Source organism: Chelonia mydas, chromosome 10 (genome assembly GCF_015237465.2).
Source record: "Chelonia mydas isolate rCheMyd1 chromosome 10, rCheMyd1.pri.v2, whole genome shotgun sequence".
Taxonomy (NCBI): domain Eukaryota; kingdom Metazoa; phylum Chordata; order Testudines; family Cheloniidae; genus Chelonia; species Chelonia mydas.
Window position 1 is genome coordinate 31,883,531 of NC_051250.2, and position 18,615 is coordinate 31,902,145.

At 45.4% G+C, this 18,615-nt stretch overlaps 1 protein-coding gene across 6 annotated transcripts in view; it reads right to left on the reverse strand.

The window, feature by feature from the left end:
- LUC7L (LUC7 like) overlaps nucleotides 1–12,801 on the reverse strand; it is a 35,630-nt gene extending 22,829 nt beyond the window's left edge. For 2 of the 6 annotated variants that reach the window (XM_037910199.2, XM_037910200.2), the window contains exons 1-3: nucleotides 12,376–12,801; nucleotides 10,937–11,007; nucleotides 9,765–9,859 (exon numbers count right to left, since the gene is read on the reverse strand). In XM_037910199.2, the coding sequence (XP_037766127.2) occupies nucleotides 9,765–9,859; nucleotides 10,937–11,007; nucleotides 12,376–12,581 (372 nt within the window). In that variant the 5' untranslated portion in view covers nucleotides 12,582–12,801. Of the gene's footprint in view, nucleotides 1–9,764; nucleotides 9,860–10,569; nucleotides 11,008–11,419; nucleotides 12,326–12,375 lie in introns of those variants that run through there. The other 4 variants (XM_043523533.1, XM_043523534.1, XM_037910203.2 and 1 more) reach the window with 4 other exon arrangements.
- Nucleotides 12,802–18,615: the final 5,814 nt, after the last annotated feature.

Here is an 18,615-nt window from a genome sequence, read left to right on the forward strand (position 1 = left end):
AATTTGCTGTGCTTCATGGGGGGGATGATCCAAATTTGCGATCATTTGAGCAAGAGGTTTCTAAAGCAACTCTTTCAAATTCTACCAAATTTTATACACACACCTGGCTTCTAAAAAGCTGATGGCTTATTAGGATGGAAAGAGAAAGTTGAAATAGAAATGATGGCAGGATTGGAGGCAGTGATGAGAGAGACAGTCTTTTCTCACGTGCTTAAAGTTCCTGTAACCACCATCGAACTGTCAAATTTGGGGGACATAGACCATGTTTGACATTTCCCTCACCAGCTCTCTTAACAAGAAAGTCCAGGACCTTCAGGGTAGCATTCTTTAAAATGCTTTCTCTTTCTCCGGTTGAGAGTTCTGGAGGTTGACAACAAAGGAACTGGAGGAAGTCAGACAGAACTGCAGGATCTCAAAACATGGATAAGATGGTGATGTTTGGAAGAGGGATTCAGGTTTATTAGGAACTGGGGAACCTTTTGGGAAAGGAGACACTTATACAGAAAGTAAGGGCTCCACCTAAACCAAAATAGAACCAAAATTGCTGACATGTAAAATTAAAAAGGACATAGAAGAGTTTTTAAACTAAGGGCTGGGGAAAAGCCAACAGGTGCAGAACAGCACAAGGTTCACACAGAGACATCTCTTAGGGGAAAAAGAAAAAGGAGGACTTGTGGCACCTTAGAGACTAACAAATTTATTTGAGCGACTTAGGCTTGAATAAAGACTGGGAGTGGATGGGTCATTACACAAAGTAAAACTATTTCCCCATGTTTATTCCCCCTCTCCCCCCTGCTGTTCCTCAGACATTCTTGTCAACTGCTGGAAATGGCCCACCTTGATCATCACTAAAAAGGTTCCCTCTTTCCCCCCCCTCCAGCCCCGCTCTCCTGCTGGTAATAGCTCACCTTACCTGATCACTCTCATTACAGTGTGTATGGTAACACCCATTGTTTCATGTTCGCTGTGTATATAAATCTCCCCACTGTATTTTTCCACTGAATGCATCCGATGAAGTGAGCTGTAGCTCACGAAAGCTTATGTTCAAATAAATTTTTTAGTCTCTAAGGTGCCACAAGTACTCCTGTTCTTTTTGCGGATACAGACTAACATGGCTGCTACTCTGAAACATCTCTTAGGGGAAGATTTATAAATGGGGATACTCTATATCCTAGTAAAGAGGACAGGATAGAAGCTGATGAAGTACAGGTAGGAACTGAAGAGAAAGTTAAATTAAAAAGAGGCCCATTCAATTACATCAGATGAAGGCAGACAATTAAATATTGGCAAATTTAATAAATGCTTGTTTACAAATGACAGAAGTTCAAATACTAAGATGGGTAAACTTGAGTGCCTGGTATTAGATGAATAATAGGCATCACAGAAACGTGGTAGAACAACAATAATCAACAGGGCATGGTAACACCAGGGTATAAAACATATAGGAATGAGACAGTATGTCATGCTGGTAGGGGAGTGGCACTACATGTGAAAGAAAGCGAAGAGTCAAATACAATAAAAATCTTAAATGAATCAAACCATACCACAGAATCTATATGGATAGAAATTCCATGCTTGAACAACAGGAGTATAGCAGTAGGAATATACTACAACCATGTGGCCAGGATGGTGATGGGGATTGTGAAATCCTCAGGGAGATCAGAGAAGCCATAAAATAGTAATGGGTGATTCAACTCTCTCCATATTGACTGATAACATTTCACCTCAGGACAGGATGCAGAGATAAAATTTCTAAACACCAGAAAGGACTGCTTCTTGGAGAGCTAGTCCTGGACCCAAAGGGGAAAGGCAATTCTTGCTATAATCTTAAATAGCGCACAGGATCTAATCCAAGAGGTGAAGATAGCTGAATTGCTTGGTAAAAGAGACCATAATGTAATTAAATTTAAAATGCTTGTGCGGAGAAAAAAGAAACCCACCACAGTAGCATTTAACTTCAAAAAGGGAAATACACAAAGATGAGGAAGCTAGTTAAATGAAATTAAAAGGAACATTCACAACATGCTCAAATAAATTGGTTAGTCTCTAAGGTGCCACAAGTACTCCTTTTCTTTTTGCGAATACAGACTAACACGGCTGCTACTCTGAAACCATTCACAAGAGTGACATGCCCGCAAGCTGCATGGAAACTATTTAAAAACATCATAATAGAGGCTCAAACATATACCCCAAATTAAAAACAAAAACAGAGGACCAAAAAACCACCACCATGGCTAAACAGAGTAAAAGAGACTGTTAGAGACAAAAAGACATCCTTTAATATTTGGTAGTCAAATCCTACTGAGGAAAACAGAAAAGAGGATAAACTCGGGCAAGTCAAGTGTAAAACTATAATCAGGCAGGCCAAAAAAGAATTTGAAGAGCAACTAGCAAGAGAAACAAAAACTAACAGCAAATTTTTAAGTACATCAGAAGCAAGAAGCCTGCTAAACAATCAGTGGGGCCACTGGACGATTGAGATGTTAAAGAAGCCCTTAAGGAAGACAAGGCCGTTGTGGGAGAAGCTAAAAGAATTCCTTCCATCATTTACTACTCAGGGAATTCAAAATTAACATCCCCGCTAAAAAATGGATTCACACACCCAGGGCGTGCGTCTGGCTCAGGTGTCGAGGAGACGTAAATCACTTCAGGAGGTGGGGCTGGGCTCTCTCTTCTGGCTGCAGGAATCTCTGCACCCCTCCTCCACTTCCTGCTCCCATCACTCTCTAGCCGCAGGGGGAGGGATCACTGTAGGCGGAGCTCCATCCCCATTTGCCCAACCTCTGTGCATCCAGATCACACACACCCCCGGCCACAAACACACACACACACGCCTAGTTCCCCTCTGCATCCAGATCCCCATCCCTGCACCTGGACCACCTCCAGCTGTCAGGACCCATCCCCCTGCACCTGGACCACCCTACAGAGTTCCCTGCACCTGGACCCCAACCCCACTGAGTCCCAACCAACCATATCCAGACCTGCACCCTACCAAGCCTCACTCTCCAGTACCCAGCCCCGTCCACTGAGCCCCATGCCGAGACCCATCGCTCTCCACCTCCAGACCCCATCTGCTGAGCCCCAATGACCTTCACCTGGACCTCCCTGCACCCAGAACCCCCCACCAAGCCAACCGCAGCCCAATTGCCCCGCACCTGTATCCCCCCAACACTAAAGCCCCTCCATACTTGGATTCTGCCAGGCTGAGCCTGCTTGACCTACACCTGGATCCGGGGCGGGGGAGGAGGAGTCGGGGGGCAGGGCTGAGCATGCATGCAAGACTCTGTCCTCTTGCTTGCTGTGGAGCCACACAGATGTGCCAATATGCCTAGTAAGGAATCTATTTTTCAAAAAACATTTCCTGAATCTGTTTTGCTATCTGTACTGTTACAGACATACTTGCTGAAAAGTATGTTGAAATAAATTACCAAAATAATTGAAAATGGTGTGATTATATGGTGTTATTTTGACAAATAAAATATGCCAAATATTAAAATATTGTGTGCAGACTTTTTAATATTTTGGTGCAAAATTCCCCCCGGAGTAGGTTGGAGTCAGTCCTTCAAACACGACAGATGTTTCTCTGTGATTACAAATTCATAACACCGTAACACCCATTCAAAACAAGAATAACCAGAATTCTGGAAGTTACTCCTTATTACCATTTGGGCCGCTAACCTAGTTCTCATGGAACAGGTGATCAGCGGACAAAGGTCCCCTCCTCAAGGCTGAGTTTTTGCATAACCAGAGGGGGGTACCTTTGCATATACCTTCGCATAGATCTTCCCCTAGGAAACTTTAAAAGTTCATTCTTGTCTGGCACATTGTTTCAACTAGTCCTTTGAAGCTCATAGCCCTTCCCAGAGTCTACATTAGTCACATCTCCCTGCCTGAAACATTACATACAATAATACACAAACATTTGCATTTATAATACAAACTCTTAAGATACACCCACGATATTGCAGAAGTTGCCCTGTCACAAATGCCAAAACAGCTTTGCTACAGCTGCTCCTACTGATACCATGATTTTATAGTGGTACAATCTAAAGATTAAATACTGAACCTTTCCTCTGTTGGCAGCAAGCATGCCAGCTCCAGTCCCCATATTACAAAAGGCAAGGCTATAAATTGTAACTGCATTTTAAGCAGTGTAGCTTGACTACAGCAATATAAAATGACTGATTTTATAATACTTTAATATTTACCATTGAAAGCAAGTCCCTCTAAGCTGTGCGCATGCACCTAAACCCCACGCGCACAAAAAAATGAAATGCTACATTGGAGCCAGACTGTAATATCATTTACGGGCGACTTTTGACATTGTTCGCCTGCCATCTATCAACACAGCCAGATTCTACTAGCTGGCGGGGGGAAGGGGAGGAGGAGGGAAAGGAGGGCAATGAATCATACCCCTCCCCGCCAGCATTTCGAACATGGAACGTTGATCCCCACACATCTCCTTGTAGTCTCTTCATTTGGCTGTGTACAAACTCAAGTACGTGCGAATAAGTCAAAATGCCTGGCCGTAGTTGCTAAGGAACTGCAAAGATTTCCCAGAAATGAACAAAAAAGGTAAGTGCTGTTTTCGTGGTTGAAATCTTTCAAAGACATTGGACGTCATACATTTACTCGTGATGTTTTACATTTTCCCACTTTTTTTGCCACAGATGCATGGAAATGATCAGAGCTATGCACAAACCTCCGGTATCCTGATCTGAATGATCTCCCATTTGCCCTTTTGTCGAGTCACACTGTTAAGCGCATTAAAATAGTAGCCATATAATAAAAGTATTAATTTTAAATAAACCAATCTGGTAAAAAAATCAATCCCAAAATGTCACTGTCTAGAGGTCTAAAGCATAAAAGAACAGCAACTTCATTTAAATCTGGATGGCTGGATGAGACTATAGAGATGGTTATACAAAAGTCACATAGTGTAATGTTTGTTAAACTTTGTGAAATATTCACATATGATGAGGACAACAGAGTCATTTGTGTACATTGTCAAGATGCCAGAGCTTCAAGAGAATTTAACAGGAAGAATGTGGAACGATGTATGGAACTTGGATTTCTTAAAGCATCATTTGGCAAGTAAGTCTCATATAGATGGTGTAACAAGACTTAGAAACAAAAACCCTTCCTTACGGAGTGGATTGCTTAGCATGATTCTTGAAAGTCCAGCTGACAAGCAGAGGATGCAAATTAATCTTGAAAGCAAGCACTCAAACCCAGAAGAAATCAAGGTATTTATTGACAGTGTGTTGCTGGCTATTAAAATGAACAGCGCAATGCTTCCTGTTCAGGATATTAATGACCACAGGGAAAAGTATGTGCGCACACCAGCGAGCTGGAGAAGTAAAAATTATGCTTTTGAATTTCTTGAAAATATCAACTGCATTGTCCAAAATGACCTCATGCATGAAATAGCATCAGCAACATTTCATACTCTAGCTGTTGATGAAAGCACTGATATATCCATTAACAGATACTTGATACTCTACTTTAAATATACATCCCTACATTCTGCAGACTATAAAACTTCATTTGGTGGACTATTACGATTGCAAGAACTTGATGCTGTTTCAATAGTGTGTGCAATCAAAGAGTTTTATAAAAAACACCAACTTGATCTAATAAAGATGGTGATGTTCACATCTGATGGTGCCTCCGTGATGTTGGGCAAACTCAATGGCGTGGTGGCTCAGCTGAAACATGATATTCCACACTTAGGCAATTTCCGATGCATGGAAAGAGATCAAGCTGATAAGAGACATCGAAACCTTAATGAGGACCGTCTACACAGTGTGCTATCGGTCATCCAAGAGAAAATGCAAATTTCAGGAAACAGTGGATGCTTCTGAATGTGAGTCAGTGGCTTTCAGGCCACTCAGTGAAGTGCGCTGGTTATCTAGGCACTTTGCACTTCGCACTTCGAGCAATTATTTGCAACTATAATCCTCTTCTGGAATATTTTGAGCAAGACAAAGATACTGATCCAGTTTCTAAATACTGCCACAAAAAGCTGAAAGCCATGGAATACCGAACAACATTAGAAGTTTTGAATGATGTTTTGTTGGAGCTGGCTTCGCTATCCACGCTGCTCCAGAAACGGGGCCTTACGCCTCTTGAAGCATTTCACCTTGCCCGAGGTAAACTGAACAAGATCAGAAGACAGTACCTTGGAGATTCAGTCTTATGGAGTGACAAAGTTAAGGCTCTCTTAGATATGAGCTCTCAAGAAAATAATGAAATTGATACCAATTCCATAACTTTCATAAACATCTTGTGTGCACATTTGGCAGACAGGTTTCCAGAGGATGAAGTCCACGAGTGGTCTGCTTTTGATTGTGTAGCAATAGTTAAGCGTGACTTCAATTTTGGAATTCATTAGGTCAGATCCCTATGTTCAAAATACAAAGACTTTCTTGCTAAAGAGATTGTTTTGGTCAGTCAGTACAATGACTTCAAGTTTGCAGTAGCCAAAAGAATCAAAAGCCAATCGGTTTTAAGTTTCCCAGATATGGTGACATTTGCTCACCAGAACGAAGAGTTTCACGATCTTGCGAAGTTGATGGATATTGGAGGAACATTCCTAGCATCAAGTGCAGACTGTGAGCGTGGCTTTAGCTGAATGAACACTCTAAAAAACAAACTATGGAATTGTTTCCAAGTAGATCATTTGAACATGCTGATGTGTATTAAGAGTTACCAGCTGGATGGAGGACTGATAGATCTGGACAATGTTTATACTGAATGGGTAAATGAAAAAGATCGCAGGGAAAAACAGTAAGATTAGTTTAGCAGACTTTGATATTTCGACCAATAAGAAATTAAAATTCATTTGTAATTACATATCTTATTCTTGGCTGATAATCATTTATGGATTTTTTTTAGGGAAATTTTAAATTTAAAAAACACAAACTCTTGTCTTTCTTTTTTTTACTTATGTTGTCTCTATCTGAAAACCCATATAAATTGACATAATGGCATACTTATTAAATTGTCTTTATTATATGTTTATCAAAATCTTTTTAGACATGTATATAGAATGAAAGGTGAAAGTGGACACCAACGGGCAGCAGCTATATGTGCTTGACATATGCTCGTGATTGTCTATAAAAAAAGATCATAAAGCGTAATGCTTAAAGCTAACTTCTGCTTCATGAAGAATGGTTAAATTTCCCTTTTCTAAGTATTTAAAAATGACATTTATAAAATAAGTTTAGAGTAGCAGCCATGTTAGTCGGTATCCACAAAAAGAACAGCAGTACTTGTGGCAACTCAGAGACTAACAAATTTATTCCACAAGTACTCCTGTTCTTTTTACTTATAAAATAACATGCTGTAAAACTATTATCAAAAATTGCAAATTAAAACTTTTTAAATGTATAAGCATTTTACTCGCTTGGGAGCATTTGCCTCATGGCGCACAAATTTGAACTCTGCTTCAAAAATTTGCACAGAAGAAATTTTTTGCACACATGGCCTGTCAAAAATTACAGGGAACACTGAAGGCTACAGAAGAATTTAAGTATTTGAATTCATCTCCAGCATGCAGCAGTCTAGTTCTCATGTGGCGATGACAGAAGACATGCTTCATTTACTTTTGAAAGAATATCCCAGTTTACTGTAATTCAGCAATCTGTCTGGTGGTATCCATTTTCCATAAGTAATTTTTTTCATCTTTACTCAGCCACCCAAAATTAGGATACTTTTAATTACATAAAATCTTGTCAGCACTATCAAAATCCTGCATCCTCTTTTTTGCTCCTATAGAATGCATTTGAACTGAACACTCAAGATGAGCCAGATTTTTCCCAGGAAGGGAGGCAGAAACTAGAAAAGCAGGGAGGTGCAATTGGTTTCCTTCTTTCATCTGCAGATTAAACAAAATCTGCTCTGACACACTAACATGCTACTTAGCCAAACTAGTCGTAAGAACTGAATTACAGTAAACTACAAAATGCCATTAATACTTGAATATATTCCCCATCAAAAGAAAGTTGTTCCCTGGGGAATCCATCAGGACAGGGCCACATGCAGTAAGACTGGAGACTGGAAAGCTGGGGAGTTGAATTATTAAATTAGATCAAAGAGAAACAAGGTTGTTTAAAACCATCTCTGAGTTCCACAAATGAGCCTTGATCCAACCTGCTGAGGACAGAGGGTGGGCTGGAAGGGGCAGTGGCCGTGTCCCATTTAAGATTCATACATTGCGAAGTCAGAAGGGACCATTGTGATCATTTAGTCTGACCTCCTCTATAACAGAGACCAGAGAACTGCCCCATAATAATTCCTACAGCAGATCATTTAGAAAAAAATCCAGTCTTGATTTTAAAATTATCATTGATAGAAAATCCACCATGACTCTTGGTAAATTGTTTCAATGGTAAATTACTCTCACTGTTAAAAAAATTATGCCTTATTTCCAGTTTGAATTTGTCTAGCTTCAACTTCCACAGCCACTAGATCACATTAAGACTTTTCTCTGCTGGACTGAGAAGTCCATTATCAAATATTCACTCCCTGTGTAGATACTTATAGACTGTGATCGTCACCCTTTAACCGTCTCTTTGTTAAACTAAATAGATTGAGCCCTTTGAGTCTATCACTACAAAGCAGATTTTCTAATCTTTTAGTCAGTCTCGTGGCTCTTTTCTGAACGCTCTCTAGTTTATCAACATGCTTCTTGATTTGTTGACACCAGAACTGGATGCAGTATTCCAGCAGTGGTCGCACCAGTGCCAAACACAGGGGTAAAAATCGCCTCTCTATTACTACTCGAGATACATAAAGCTATCCATCCACACATGTATCCACACATCTCATTAGCCCTTTTGGCTGCACCCTAGGAGCTGGTGTTCTGCTGATTATCCACTATGACTTTCAAATCCTGCTCCTCAGAGTCCCTCATCCTACAGTCCCCAGATGGCCGACACTCGTTCTTCCTAGATGGGTACATTTATATTTAGCCATATGAAAACACATTGTTTGCTTGCACCAAGCTTACCAAGAAATCCAGATAGGGCAATCTGGATTTCTTGGTAAGCTTGGTGCAAGCAAACAATGTGTTTAATAGCATAGGTTCAAGAACCAATCCCTGTGGGATCCCAGTAGATATTCACCTGTTCAGCAATGATTCCCCAATTACAATTACATTTGGAGACCTATCAGTTAGCCAGATTTTAACCCACTTAATGTTTGGTGTGTTAATTTTATATCTTTCTACATTTTTAATCAAAATATGTGATACCAAGTCAAATACCTCACAGAAGTCAAGAATATTACATGAACACTAATACCTTTATCAACCAAACTCGCAAATCTCATTAAAAAAAGATACCAAGTTTGTTTGAAATTATCTATTTTCCATAAATCCATGTTGACTGACATTATATTATCCTCTTTTAATTCCTGATTAATAAAGTCCCATATCAGCATTAGAAAGTTTCAAAGGCACCAAGTATGTCAAACTGACAAGACTGTTCTATTTTAGCACCAGATACGGGACTACTAAAATCCCTCACTTCTGACCACTTCCACATAATTCTACAGGCAGATTTTTTCAACAGCAACATGTGTGTGTCACCGATGGGCATGCTGAAATTCATGCACTAGGTACATTCAGAATTTGCAGAGATTGTCTGATCTTTCCTAATTGGCATCTCCTAAGATGTATATATGGCACAGGGATGTGATCTGAACAATTTCCATTGCCTTATATTTCACCATATCTTACAACTACCAAGACAGACACTTACTGTTCCTGCCAGGATATCATGAGGGCAGCAGTCCAGGAGATGGCTCTTGCAGACACGATCATCTGTAAACTTCACCCTTTGCCTCGTTTCATCTCCTGAAATTCATGTGTTGGTTTAAATAAGAAAGCATTAGAATGCTGATAAAGCATGATGGTGCTGGTATGATCATTTCGCCTCAATATGTAGGTTAAAAATACTTCATGTTCCTGTTCCCCAAGATTGTTTGGAAAAGCTTAGAGGAGAATAAGGTATTCTGGAACTTTTATAATTGGCAACTGAAATATGAATGTTGCATTTAGATGACCAGTACACCACATATTAAATATGGTGCTGGAAAGCCAGAGAGCGCCCATGGCTTGTTACCAATGCAAAGAGACAGCCTAGCCAGGGAAAAAAGACAACCTGGCTGATAGCCATGACAATTTTTTTATTTTCCTCTTTTAAATATACAAAGGATAGGGGCAGGAGATACTGAAACCCATGCTATCAGAGGGCCATGAATCACAAAACAGGGCTGTGCCTGGCAATTTCTACAGGCAACTGCTATTTATTAATCCAATAAGATAATGCTTCAGTCCTATTGGTTTGGACAACTAAATATGCAGTGTGCTTTCCAAGGCCATGTGAGGAATGAAGTTTTTTAAGTGTCGGCCTGGAACACAAAACATGTACTTCCCACCCCACCTTCCCACCCTCAGAAAACATTTTACACTTGGGAGCCACTTAAACAAGACAATATCAGAAAAGCAAAAAAAAAGAAACAAAGTTAGTCAATACACACTGCGAGCTCCAACACATACTATACCCTTCTGCATTCTTCAAGACCTCAGCTGCAGAATTTTATGCCCACTGTTGAAAAGTTTTAAAGGAAAAGTTTTCTTGCCCACACCTGCAGTAAGGAAGTCAGGGGAATGATACATAAAAGTAAAGGCAAAGTGGCAATGGTATGTGACAATTTTATAGCTAATCTGTGTATATGACACAGGTATGTGTAATACTAAAGTATGAATATAGTTTAGGATTTGCAAAGCATCCAGGATTAATGTCGTGTCTACTGAAAATGGTTTTTTCTCTCTCTTTCTTTCTTTCTAAGCTACACTCTTAAAATTACTTGTGAAAAAAAGCAAACACTTTTTTTGTTATAACAGCTTTAAAAATTGGTTGTGACTCACGGCTCGATGAACATGAGGCTTTTCTGCAACTCCCTTGCAGATTGATGTAGGCAGGCAAAGATACACTGAACCTTTATAAATAAAATAGAGGGGCCACAATTGTTCAGTTTGTATGAAATAAAAATATGGGAAGCAATTCAAAAGCAACTCAATACACAAGAAAGAAAAAGCACTTATTCACTTACGAAAAAAAGTGCAAAGAACCAGGACAGCCCTGCTAATGTGCCAGAATGAGTTTAAATATTCAGTAGCTCAGTAGAAAAGAAAATACAAACCATAGCAGGAAAATAGTTTTGCATAGGATGCAACACTCCTGCCCTTGGCAACTGCTATGAGCTTCAGTTTCTACATACAAACCTACCTAACATGCTTCTGTGTGTAAAGCACTGACTGAAGGACAGAGCTTTTCCTCTGAGCTTATGGCCGGAAAGTCTCTCCAAATAAATATATAATTAAATCAGGAAAGTTAGACTTCCAGCTCACCTTGCAATGCAATAGCAGAAGCACTCAAGGCTGCTTTAGGGGAGGCTTAGATTGTCTCTGTTACAGAACCGCACACTAAGCACATATCCTCTGCTGAGGTTTCCAAAGAGTCCCAAGAGAAAAAGGCTGCACAGGCTAGACCTAGGCTACTCTGATTAATTACTATAAAAGAAGAGGCTCCACATTTTCAAACCCGGGCTCCCCACAAGGAGTCGGCCAAACCCCACATGTGGGCACTCAAGTTGACACAAACAGAGACAAGTGTCAAACAGGCACTGGAGTCCTGAACCGAGTTGTTCAAAGGGGAGCTGCAGACGCCCTGGTGAGACACCCCCTGTCTGAAGTGGGGCCTGGGCAGTCAGTGTGCCCCCCTCCCCCCGGGATAGGTACTGAAACAACCACAGACTCGGACAAGTCTGACTCATGCAGACGCTTCCAGCAGCTGCCGAGGGCTCTACACGGATAATGACAGGCGCCACAGCTGGACAGGGCCCCTGTAGACAGGCTGGGGGAGCATCAGCAAAGCTCAAGTGCTGAATACGGAGCCTCCACAGCTGGGGGCAGCAAGAGAACCGCCTCTGCCCCAGCTCGGGAGACGGGAGGGCAGGGGAGAGGGGCTCAGACCCCAGCGCCAGGGCCCCCGCTGGGACGGAAGCGAGCAAAGGAGCGAAGATCTGTCCTGGGAACCAGACTCGGGCCCAGGAGCCAGGGCCCCGGCGGGGGAGAAGGGGGCGGGCTCAGCCCAGGAGGCAGAGCTCGAGGGGACGGTCGGACCCCGGATCTGTCCCCCACGGCGAGCGCTGACCCTTCCCCAGCTGGAACGGCCCCGCGCTGCCGGGATCAGGCCCCGCTCGGAGCCCTCGCTGGCGCTTGCCCGGGCCCGGGCCCAGCGCGGCCGGTGCCGGCCCCCGGCCAGGCCGCGGCGCTTCCGGCAGGCCCCGCCCGCCCCTACTCACCGTCCCGGGCCGTGCCCATGAGCTGGTCCAGCAGCGCCCGCATCTGGGCCTGGGCCGACATGGCGGGAGGCAGGCAGCGCGCGGCTCCTCACAGCGGGGACAGAACGGGCGAGGGGCGCAAGCAACAGCTCCGGCGCCGAGTCCGGCCGCAACAGCAGCCAGCGCGGGGCACGCTGGGCGGAAACAGCCCCGCCCCCGCGCGGCATCCTGGGAGATGTAGTCCTGCCCCGAGCCGGGCTGCTCGGAAACGGGGGGGGGCCCTGGCCCAGCACCCCGTTGGGCCTTCCCGCAGCCACCGTCCCGGCCCTTCCTCCCACTGGCCCGCCAAGGGCTGAGGCTGCTGGGGGCTCCCCAGAGCCCCAGTAGTGCCGTTAACACTGGGGGCCTCTTAGTCCAACCCCATGTGTCTCTGCAGAAGGGAGCCTCCTGGTGGGTGGACGAGTGGTAGAGGAGACACATGGGGTGAGAATGGAGGCCCCCGGGGGGGGGAAGAGGGGTAGAGGAGACACATGGGGTGAGAATGGAGGCCTCCGGGGGGGGAGGGGTAGAGGAGACACATGGGGTGAGAATGGAGGCCCCTGGGGGGGAGAGGGGGGAAGAGGGGTAGAGAAGACACATGGGGTGAGAATGGAGGCCCGGGGGGGGGGGGGGGGGGGGGAAGAAGGGTAGAGGAGACACATGGGGTGAGAATGGAGGCCCCTGGGGGGGGGGGGAAGAAGGGTAGAGGAGACACATGGGGTGAGAATGGAGGCCCTCCGGGGGAGGGGTAGCTCAGTGGTTTGAGCATTGGCCTGCTAAACCCGGGGTTATGAGTTCAATCCTTGAGGGGGCCATTTGGGATCAGGGCAAAAATTGGGGATTGGTCCTGCTCTGAGTAGGGGGTTGGACTAGATGACCTCCTGAGGTCCCTTCCAAGCCTGGTATTTTATGATTCTGTGAGGGGTAGAGGAGACACATGGGGTTAGAATGGAGGCCCCTGGTGTGGGGGAGCAGAGGGTAGAGGAGGAACATGGGGTTAGAATTAGGGTTGCTTGCACCCCCTCCTGCACCTCAAGCCCCAGACCTGAGCCCACTCCCACACCAAATCTCTTGGCCCCAGCCCAGAGCCTCCTCCTGCACCCCAAACCCCTCAGCCCCAGCCCAGAGCCTGCTTCCCCAGCGGGAGCCCTCATCCTGTTGGGTAGGAAAGGTTCAATTTATTAAGTGTCCATAGTAGTCATTTTGGATTGGTAATAGGACAACCTGTCCTCCATCTTGGCACCCCTTCTCCTTCAGCTTTTTGGCTCTCTTTTTGAGTTTGGCGCCAAAACAAGGAAAAGGTGGGAAAGGTAATGTCTCGTGGCAGTAGAATCTGGACATTCAAAAAAACAAAAAAAACCCAGAGAACTCATATAAGGGAGCATCACCCTCTGAGCAGCACTCTGTGTCTCTAGATGCTGTGAAAGCAGATCATCCGAGTGAGGCATAGAAGCCCTCCCACAGAATACGAACCTTGCTATTAGCTAGAGCCCTGTGGTATTAGGACTTGAGGTGAACCAGTAATATCTACCAAGGTTCCCTTAACTTACCTCCACTCACCTGTTCCATCATCACATGAATTAGTGTCGCAGGACGACGAGATCAAGAATAGAAGGCAGAAGACACCATACTGAAGATCTACTTTACCTGTCACCGAAGTTCCTGAGTTCCGGTTCCTGCTGTGTTTCTGTTCCTGGCACCTGTCCCTGAGATTCTGGTTCCCGTCTCTGTTCCTATTCCTGTTCTCCTGTCTAGTGTTTGAAAGATATGGTATAGTCCTTCTTGTTTAGTCCTGTCTACCCCCATTGTGTATAGGGTTTGGGGCTGTGGGGTTCACCCCCATTTACATCATTGGGGTTAACAACCAAGCTGTTATTGTATTATCTTAGTTTGCAGGGGGTCGGTTACTGTTACTCTTAATAAATATCACCTGACTGTTTGCAACCTCAATCTGCCTTTGTCTTAACTACACAATTGCCGATGATAGATGCGGAGGGGGTAGAACACTGCAGATATCCCAACTTCCGTAAAGTAAAACCTAGTTCCAGCTGTCTTGAGCTAACCACCCCCTCCCGCACCCTGACCTACTGCCCCAGCCCAGTAAAAGTGAGTGAGGGTGGGAGAGCGCAAGTAACGGAGGGAGGGGGGCTGGAGTGAGTAGGGGCGGGCCTCAGAGAAGGGGTGGGGCAGGAGTGGGGTAACGGTGTTTAGTTGTGTGCAATTAGAAAGTTGGCAACTCTAGTTAGAATGGAGGCCCCAGAAATGGGGAGAGGGGGGGTCAGAGAGTAGAGAACACACATGCGGTTAGAATGGAGGCCCCAGGTGGGGCGGGGGAGAGTAGAGGAGACACGTGGGGTTAGAATGGAGGTCCCTGGTTGGGAGGGGGAAGAGTAGAGGAGACACATGGGATTAGAATGGGATTATATGAGTAATTTTACCAGGTGTTCTGTATTCAGCATAGGGAAATATGGTCACCCTAAGTAAAGTCCTTTCATCATCTGAGTTTTCAGCTGAGAGTCCGGGGGGAGGAATAAAAAGACCTAACAAGAAGAAACTCTATCTCTTTGTCGCTTGGAGTGTAGGCCAGGGGTTCTCACAACAAAGTTTTTGGTGGCCTCAGTGTGTGGTAATTTTTTGTAAAATAATTAACTTTAGGAAAAAAATGAATATGCACATACACATGTCCAAATAATAGTAATTTATTTATGTAGGGGTTATTTTGCAGATTTAATAAAAATAATGTACTGTTGCCTCTATTCTTTACTGCAGTGGTTCTCAACCTTTCCAGACTACTGTACCCCTTTCAGGAGTCTGATTTGTCTTGCGTACCCCAAGTTTCACCTCACTTAAAAACTGTTGTAGAACTAGGCAAATATATAGATGAGTTGATGTACCCCTTGGAAGACCTCTGGATACGCCCAGGGGTACATGTACCCCTAGTTGAGAACCACTCCTTTACTGGATCTAAACCGAATAGAAACACAAATAAGGTGCTTTGCATATTCTTGTCTTTTTCTGTTGATCCTTTTGCTTTTTTGGTTGCTTTTTCTTTCTTTTTTTTTAAAGTCTTGCTGGTTAGTAAGTCTGCTTGTGTGAAAAGTGATATTTGTATATTAATAACACTTTTCACAGCAGCAGACCTGTTAGCTAGCTGGGAGGCAGTGAAAAGTGTGTAGAGTCTGAATGAGCTCTCCTCTGACATCTAGTGGTGAGCTGTGGAAAAAGATTTCAGGAGCTGATCTTGTTTACATGGACACACCCACCCTGCCTAGGTGCTCAGCATGATGGGATTGCTTGCCAAATAATCACTTGTGGCTGGTGTTGGATCCCCAGTTTCCTTGTTATTGGGGCAGGAGTAATAAAGCGTTGTTATCCTGGTTGTGTGACCCGAGGGCAGCAGAAGTGTACCTGGCATACCCCGATGGAGGGACTTACCCTCAACCAAACGGCACTCACTGGGCAGGGGACCTGGGTTCCAAAACCCAATGAGTTGGGGGAAGGTAGGTATTGGTATCCAGATACTATTTGATGCCTCCTCTCTCCATAGTATAATAAAAGAGTTAATTTAGATTCAATTGAGAGCTTTGTTATATGCTGCAGAGCTGCAATCACCGATACCTATGTCTAAATATTAGACCTACTTTGGGACAGTGTCTCTATTGCAAGAGACTGCCCAGTGTGCACCAGCAGTGAAGCTTCCCTCACTAACAGCTGATATCACTAAGAGCTGTGTTAGATGGGGGTCATTGAAGATATCTTGGTGAGCGGCCAGCCCAGCAGCTGGTGGAGAGGTGCAGCAAGTGGCCAGCAGGGAAGCTGGTGGAGAGGGCCAGAGCAGAGCCCTGCAGAGAGGCATGGCAATTGGCCGTTGGGGCAATGAGTGCCCAAACGGTGGAGCGTGTAAGGTTCCTCCTTACCGCTGCCCCTCCACACAGGGTGGGAAGTGAACGCTGTGGATGAACCTCTGAACTCTGGGGCTGCATTGGCTAAGGACAGCAACTATGAGTGGGGTACAGAGAAGGGATGGGCACATTAAAGAGACTTTTGGATTGTTGGACTTAAGAATCTGAGGGGAAGAGGACACTGTCCAACGTACTTGGGGCTGGGTCTTTTGCTCATGGTTTATGTTTATGAACCCTAGTTGTGGTGTTTTCCCAAATCAATGCTGAGTTACTTCCCTCCTTTTATTAAAAGTTTTTGCTACACTCAGACTCTGTGCTTGCGAGTGGAGAAGTGTTGCCTCTTAGAGGCGCCCAGGGGGTGGTGTGTAATTGTCACTGGGTGGGGGCTCAAGCCAGTTTTGTGTTGTATTGTTGATAAGGAACCCCTAGATACCGAACCTGGCCCTTGTTGCTGCTGGCTCCACCTGGCAAAACGGTTACAAATATCACTTTTCACAGCAGACTTACTCAGCCCTGTCAAACTGGGGGACAAATTAAGTGTTGGATGGAGAGGTGGGTAGGGAGGCACCAAGGACCACGATGATGGGGTGGATGGGTGAGGGGCCAGGGGAGGCAGTGGGGGCCAGGGGCAATGAGTGGGGTGGTGACACTGAAGCCCTGTGGCCGGGCGATGGAACCCTGTGGCCAGTGCCCTGCAGCCAGGGAGTGCCGCTGTGCAGCCCAAGCCTGCAGCCCCAAGTCAGAGCGTGCGGCCAGAGCCTGCCACTGCATGGCTAGAGCCTGCTGTCTGCCACCCCAGGGCTGAAGCTGGAAGCCTGAGCCCCACTGCCCCCAGGATGGTGGGGACCGCACAGCAGCTGTCCGCTCCTCCGGTGTTTGTGGCTCCAGAGCAGGACAGGGCCCAGGATAGATCCAAGTGCCCAGGGCTACCACGTGTGCCTCTCTCTTAAGGCTGTTATAGTGCCTGAGGAGTTTACACTTAATAATTGTTTGGTGAAATCAAAGTACAGAACTCACAACCAATTTGGGGTTTGTGCCCTGGCTCTTAACAGTATGCCCTGAGGTTGGTATTCATGCTTGTGTACAGCTTGACAGCAACATTGACCAGTAGGGGCACAGAAGGCACCCATGAGGCTGCAGGCAGTGGCTATATACACTGGAGAAATGCAGGTGCCTATATGCCACGTGCTCCAGGGCCCGCAGCACAGGTCTCCCCAAACTCCACAGGCTGGAATCACCCCCAGGCCCTGCTAGCCCAGCCTGAAACCCTACCTGGCTGTGCTGCAGCAGGTCAGGTTGAGGGGGGGGAGAGGTTTTACCCCCTGGAGGCAGCGATGCCAGGTGATGCTCCGGTGCCAAAACGGAAGTCACTACAGAGTCTGCAGTAAGGTCCTGGTGGTACTTGGCAGTGTCTCTCTCTCTCCTTAGACAACTGAGATGCGCAAGCCCAGGAGAATCTCCGTAGTGGCCTACGGCTGATCTCGTCTTGCAGCAGGATGCGGCTAGGGTCAGAACAACTGGCTGCAACCCAGAGGGGCCAGGGTTTTTGGGTCCTTCTCGACCATGGAGTCCTTTCCCAAGCCTTTGGCATGGTAGGGAGAATGGGGGACCCTGATGTGTGTGCGGGGAGGAGGACAGAAGGGAACCAAGCCCTTGGAATGGCAGGGTGAAGGAGGGACCTCTTGTATTAATTCAGATGGAAGATCTGGGCCTAAAGAGTCAAAGGTGTTAACATTATCCTGTCACTGTCCAACAAAGTTTTCAACAAGGTGCAGGGTTTGGCACACAGAGCCCTCAGCTGCTTAGTAACACAGCGGACACACCAGATTCATGCCACAGGTTAGAAATTTACCGATTGAGGCACATTCAAGGGAAAGAATCAAAACACGGAGAAAGGCAGCAAACTGAAACTGAGTGATCAGAAAAAACAAACATAATCCAAACTTACCAAGGTCTCTTTTTAGAGAGCCACAGAGGGAACAGCGGCTAGAGTCACCTTTCTGTCAAAACAGCCCGTGGTGGGGGCGAAAGGCATAGTTCAATTGTTTAATTCTGAGTGGGAAATAATCGTCACTTTCCTGCTTTCCACAGAGAGACCCATAGGGGAGAAGAGATAGGAGAATAAAGACAGGGGAGAAATGTTTTTTGTTGATGCCAGGATACAGGGTGACTGGCCAGCCACAGATGGATTCTCTGGGCTGGCAGGTCAGTCACAGCAGCTATTGCTCTGGACCCTGGCTCACCTCCCCAGTCAGGGACATCATCTGGCTGGGCTGGTCAGGTCTCTCTTCGTCACTGGTCCTTTTCCAGGTGGACCATC